Raw genomic sequence first — 6,287 nt, 5'->3', positions numbered from 1 at the left:
CTCTGAAGGAGATGCCGAGCACATCTCCATTTACGAGCGCGCCTTCCAATATTGACCGGTGGATCCTCCCATGGCGCCGCAACAGAGCAAGCCTCCCTGACATCTTCGGCCGCCCGTGGCGATGCCGGAAGCTTCTCTTGAGCAGCGTCGCGTCCTCCCTCAGATGCGGCAGCGCGCCACCATCGTGCCCCCCATGGCCGCTGCGTCTCCTTGTGCGGACTACGCGCTCACCTCAGCCAGCCGCTCCGCTGCCCTCTGTCATTAGCTAGAAGACGAACAGGGGGATAGAGAGGAACACAAAGAACATGAGGGGTGTATGTGTAAAACAGTGGGGACTACTTCATAAATTTAGACTAAAATTGAACAGGCATGAAAAATCACGCCATGTAGGCAAAAAATAGGTCCCATCTGTCATAAACGCGATCAACAGAGCCAAATCCGCCGATCGGTGGATTTTGCAAAAACATTACCGAAGACATGATGTTTTCTGCAAAAAAAGTGTATTGTAGTGTTTTCTGCAAACCTAGCCTTCAAAGTGGTGGTTTCCGGCAATTTACTCACACCGATCTCATCTGGTTCTCATCTCCGTCCATCCATCCATACACCCGGCAACGTCCGGCCGGCTCTACCCGCGCGTATGGCCGTGTCTGCCCATCCCGAAAATGGTATGAGGAATGCAGTTAGCAGCCGGCCAGGAGCGGTGGAGTGGCCGTCTACTGTACGTACTGTTCTTCATATATTCATTGGTTGCATTTCCGGCAAGTTGCTGAAAACATCTGCCGAAAGGTTTTGTTGGAAAAGCTGTTTGTTACAGTACTCACGTATGACCGAATTAATTCCTAGTTTCCTCTGGTTCATGCGAGAAGCAAAAAAGAATAATAATAATAATAAGTTGTTGCTACAGTATCCCACCACGAATCAGATGCATACATAGGGTTTCTGTTTCCGACGGCGGCCAGTACTAGGAATTACTTGTCACATAGTAGTACGCACGACAGTTAAGGCAGAATGATGAGAGCATTTAAGCAGCAGGATTAGGAACTCACCACTTGAGGCAAAGTAATGAAGGAATAGGTCGACGGCGACTGCTACCAGCCCACTCAGAAACACCAGTTAATGCATGCATCCTACTCAATCCAGTTCAATCTACAACAAGACACCTCAAACACTCATACAGACGGTCTAAATAGTGACCAGACACAAAAAAGCGATCCAGACGGGCTCAAACGGGCCTCAGATGCCCGGCCTAACGGGCCGGTCCGCGGACGTGCTGAAAGTCGGATTTTGCTAAGTCTAACTGTAGGTGCTCTTTTAATACCTTTAAAAAAAGTTGTAGATGCTCTTAAACCGTTTCGTTTTTTACTTTGCGTATCAGTGTTTTCTCGGGAATGTATTTTGTGTGTATTAGCATGGTTATATAAAATCAAACTTCACAAAGCTTGATAAAAAAATGCATGAAAAACATCAATATCTGCAATAGCCGACAAATATATCTACTCCAGATTATATTTCAGGATGAATCTAATGATATTAATGCCGTACATTGAATGCTAATCTTTTCTACTATATACATAAATCGGTCAAACTTTTGAAGAGTTTTATATACTTCAAACAAGACTAATAGGCGGAGTAGTGCGTGGTCTTGGCATTTGTCATTGGCAGCAGATCATTTGTGGTAGTAGAAGCAGAGCATTTGTACACCGCAGATAGTTGCAGCGGCAGTGATTAATTCTCGTGAGAAGTTCTATCAGTTGAGTAATCACCGAGCGCATGTGCGTTGCGTAAGCTGCAATCAAGGTGGAAACACGGCCATTGGCTCGCGCCGTGCGGTGCTCGCTCTGTCATCATCCATGATGCAGTCCGATGTCTAAAAACCGATTCGATCGACGTCACGAGCCATGGGGGGCACATGGAGAGAGAGAGAGAGAGAGAGAGAGATCCCCGGCCGGCATCGTCGCGGCGTCGGTGCTCCTCCGGATCCAACGCACACAGCTCGACGAATCAATCATGGAGCCATGCACACGTTCGCAGCACAGCACAGCACGGAGGAGCCACACACTCGCTCCCCACTCCTGCTAAGCATCAAAATTACAACAACAAGAGAGAATATGATAGCCTGAGACGGATCGTGTCACCTCGAGACCAAAGGAAAAAAAATTCCGTTGCTCCTAATGTCAAAATGTGTATGTATGAGAGCTTCTTTCTATACGACTGATCTTATCTGAAACTGCCACTGAACGCCTCCCAAGAAACAAAGAATGATGAAATTGCTACTGAATGCCTCTGAAAAAACCATCCATCAGCTAACATCTTTGGGTAGTACAGTTTTCTGCTACTCTTGACCATCTCATCTACACTTGATCGCCATGCCTGCCATATCATACAATTTTTTTTGTCGTCCGATCTCTTCTCATCTCATCCGCTAGACTGCTACATACACTGGCATATATAGATATGGATACATACATTCTACTGGTATACCATCATAACTAGAATTAGAAAAGAAACAAAAAAAAAAAAGTCAAAGAAGAAGATCAAATGAAGGATTCACTGGAGCTTGTTTGCTCTGATGTGCGCGATGGCCTTCTTGAGCAGCGGCCGGAACCTCTTGAGGTCCAGCCGGACGTCCTGCTTGTCCAGGTACACCTGCTTCAGCGACTCCCACCCCTTGCTCTTCACGCCGTCGGGGTCCGTGAAGATGGCGTGGTCCGGCGGGTACTGCTCCGTCAGCGTGCTCTCCGCCGGCGCGATCCGGTACTCGAGGTATTTCAGGCCCATGTCCCTGGACGGCGTCCGGAAGTAGCCGGCGACGAACTCCAGCCCGCCCAGCGGCACCACCTGGATCACCACCCCGCCCGTGGGCAGGAACACCATGTTGGTCAGCCCGGCGCCGTGCACGCCCAGCATGGCGTCGCACGTGTTGGCCAGCTCCGCGAAGGGCGCCACCTCGTGCGTGCCCTCCGACACCACCACCTCGAACCCGACCTTCTGCGCCGCGCGCACGATGTCGTCGGCGTTCACGAACCGCCGCGTGCTAGCGCGCGCGATGAGCAGAAGCCGTGGCCTGGCGCCGGTGGCCGGCACGGCGAGGCCGCGGGGGAGGCCGTAGACGCCGCGCATGTGCTTGGTGAAGTCGACCATGGAGTAGCCGTTGGGGGCGCGGAGCGGGTCGATGCTGAAGTCGGCGTGGCAGGTGAGCCCCACCTGGACGTGGCGGAAGCAGCGGGTGCGGTTGTCGGCGGCGAGGTCGACGAGGTCGTAGTTGGAGAGGCTCTTGAAGACGGGGAGGAACTTGCCGACCCACCACATCTGCAGGTCGGAGACGAGGAACTGCACCTCCCCGCCGTACTGCTTGGCCGTGAGGAAGAGCGGCAGGATGACGTCGGTGTAGGCGTGGAAGTAGTTGCCCGTGTACCCGCGGTCCGAGAAGAGCAGCGCCGGCACCGAGTGCCTGATCGCGCACTCGTCGTCCTCGCCGGCGCCGGGGAGAGTCGTGGTGGAGCGCACGGTGATGTTGGTGACGTGGCGCATGGCGTTGGGGTCGACCTTGCGCGGGTACGGCCTGATGCGCCACTCCTCGGCCTGCGGCGCGCCGACCAGGGTGACGGTGGCCTTGGCGCCGTGGACGCGCACGTCGCCGTCCAGCTCGCACCAGTCGATGCGCCGGTTCGACGTCAGGTCGCACAGCGGCTTCCCCTCCCGCCGGGGCGCCGTCGCCGCCTCCTCCGAACCTGAATAATAATCCCACGCACCAAAAACACGTTGATCTTCAGTTAGTAGTTGGCCATGAATGATCAGAAAAATGATTGGCACGGAAAAGTGAAGCAGCGGCCAAAGAAAATCTTTTCTTGCGAGAGCTTGGCAGACAAGAACATTATTGAGTTCGTGTAGGACCAAGCACTAGTACACTAGTCCACGAAATGAAATGATCAAAGCAAAGGAGGGGTCTAGAAAATGGGGCTTTCCCGTCGTCAGATTAGTGAGTGAGAGGGCACGGGATGAGGCATTGCCACATTGCTCTCCTCTCAAGAAAGAAAGCTGGAGAAGAGGACGCAATGGGTAAAAGCAGAGGAGTGGAGCAGTGTAGCAAGGACATTGTTTCTTTGGGACAGGGAAGTGGAGCTGCAAAAGATAAAAAGAAATGTGTCTGCATTTCGCAGCAGGACGAGTGATTGATTGCTCAAACTAGTAGAACAAGTTCAAGTGCTTGAGGTGTTCATTTTTTACCATGGAAATAGAAGAAGAATTACTAGTAGTAGGTGTGATGAGATGAGATGAGTACCTGGCTGCTGCTTGACAGCCTCTGGAGTGAGGGGAATCTGCTTGGGAGCCTCTGGAACTGGAACGGTAGGAGGAGTCTGCTGGACTGGAGCAGGAATCGTCGCCGGGTCGGATTGAACCACGGACTGTGAGCCGCCATTGCTGGAGCTCTTGTTTGGTGAATTAGCAGCGGCAATGGCATCCTGCACTAGCAGCTCCTGGTCCTCAAGAACACCTGACCAACCAAACACCCACAAAGCTCGGCTTGTCAAATCCAACAACTACTAACTCCCTTTTCCCCCAAGAACAAAACAATTATGCGAAGCCGCATCTTATCTACTACTAACTAAGTGGTTGGTCGATTGGATCCTCACTCACCTTGTTCCTCTTGCGTGCCGTTTGCCGACAGGGGAGGGAGAAGAGCGCCGGCGGCGTCATCGTCCTTGGCGGCCTCCACGGCCGCAGCATCGCCGTCCCTCGCAAAGGTGTCATCTTTCTTCGTGTCCGCCAGCGACGCATCGTGGACCAAATCTAAAGCGAAAAGGAACGGGGAGATTAAAAAAAATACACCAGTCTTTGTCACCGGATTGCCTGGATGGACGTTGCGTGCGAGCCGGTAGAAGCAGCCAAGTAGCGGCGGGCGGCGGCCGCGGCAGCTCGTGGCCTCTAGCCATGGCCATGGCCGGACCGCCTGACGCATGCATACACAGTGTAATAAGCAAATGATTTGCTGTTTACCTTGCGGTGAAGAGGAGGAGGGGGAGGTGGTCGTGTGGTCGTCGCCGTCCGTGTCCAGCACCTCGGCCTTGCTCCCCTCCCCGGATAATGCCGCGTCCTGCCCCAGCACGCCCAAATCTGAAGAAAAGAAGGCCGTCAGTCAAACTTGTCGATTGGCAAGATAGATTCGGCCGAAATGTTGGCGCGGGGGATGGATTAAGCACCTAATTGGGTCTTGGAGCCGGCGGCGGCGGCGCTCACCGGCGAGCCAATCCGGGTCTCCAGGGGGCTGACTGCACACAGACACGTCGAGATTGGTCCGTCAGAGCCGCGGGGGACAAGGGGGGTAGAGGAAGCGGGAAGCGAATGCAGATGCGCGGAGGGAGGAGAGGGGGAGGGGGTTGGCTTACCGAGGGGCGCGATGTGGATGGCGTCGAACTTGGCGGTGGAGAAGTATGCGCAGGTGACGAGGAGGAATCCGGCGACGAGGCCGATGCCGAAGTTGCGCGGCTCGACGGTGCGGCTGAAGGCCTTGAGCAGCCTGGCGGTGTCGTGGTGGTGGGCGTAGGCCGCCGCCTTGCCGCCCTCCATGCCCGCCGCCGCTCTGCTCTCCTTGCTCTCCTTGCTCGGTTGGGCTGTGTCTGACTCTCTGCTCGCGAGGGAGAGAGAGAGAGAGGTGTCGAGGTGGAGGGTGAGCGGAGCGGAGCAGGGGCGCGGCGCGTATATATCTCTGGGCTAGCGAGCGAGAGAGAGCCTGAGCTGACCTCACATGCTTACAGGCAGCGCCGGAGCAAACAGCGGCACCGGGTGTGGGGCGAGCGACGCGTTGCGTTTACTTGTACTACTTAACTAACCGTAACTCGTGAGCTAGCAGTAGTTGTACACTAAATAGCAGCAGATTCAGTGGTAGTAATATGGAGCAAGCTGAGCGTGCGAAAGCGAGGAGAAGAAGAAGAGACGGGCGAGCGAGGCATGGCAAGGCAAGGCTTTTCTTTCTCCAGTAATCCCTCCGTAACTCGTGGCCTTGTTTGCCACAAAGAAAATCAATATAAAAAAACTGCGTGGCTTTCTCCCCTCCCCGTTTCAATCAAGCTGTACTGTTAGTAGGAGTACGAGTAGTACGCGTTGTTCTGTGTTCCCGTGAAGGGTGGAGAGATGGCTGACCAAGTGACGGAAGGACGGGACGGAGTGGGGAGCGGCTGCTACTGCTGCGAACGTGTGCTCCGTGATTGGATCACCGGAGGGAGGAGCACCGACGCTGCCTGCTCTCCTGCTGGCTGGCTGGATGGATCCTGGCTCCTGGGAGATCG

The 6,287-nt window shown here is 54.3% G+C and overlaps 1 protein-coding gene across 1 annotated transcript; it reads right to left on the bottom strand.

The window, feature by feature from the left end:
• Positions 1-2,248: 2,248 nt before the first annotated feature.
• LOC119266681 (beta-1,2-xylosyltransferase XYXT1-like) lies at positions 2,249-5,794 on the bottom strand. The gene is made up of 6 exons (XM_037547934.1): positions 5,388-5,794; positions 5,202-5,270; positions 4,999-5,115; positions 4,639-4,791; positions 4,283-4,495; positions 2,249-3,731 (listed from the first exon to the last, which is right to left on the bottom strand). Exons 1-6 carry the CDS (start codon positions 5,566-5,568, stop codon positions 2,548-2,550), a joined length of 1,917 nt encoding a protein of 638 aa, XP_037403831.1. The 5' UTR covers positions 5,569-5,794; the 3' UTR covers positions 2,249-2,547.
• Between the last annotated feature and the right edge of the window lie 493 nt (positions 5,795-6,287).

This window comes from Triticum dicoccoides, chromosome 3A (assembly GCF_002162155.2).
Source record: "Triticum dicoccoides isolate Atlit2015 ecotype Zavitan chromosome 3A, WEW_v2.0, whole genome shotgun sequence".
Lineage (NCBI taxonomy): Eukaryota > Viridiplantae > Streptophyta > Magnoliopsida > Poales > Poaceae > Triticum > Triticum dicoccoides.
This window is presented reverse-complemented; position numbering and strand designations above follow the sequence as displayed.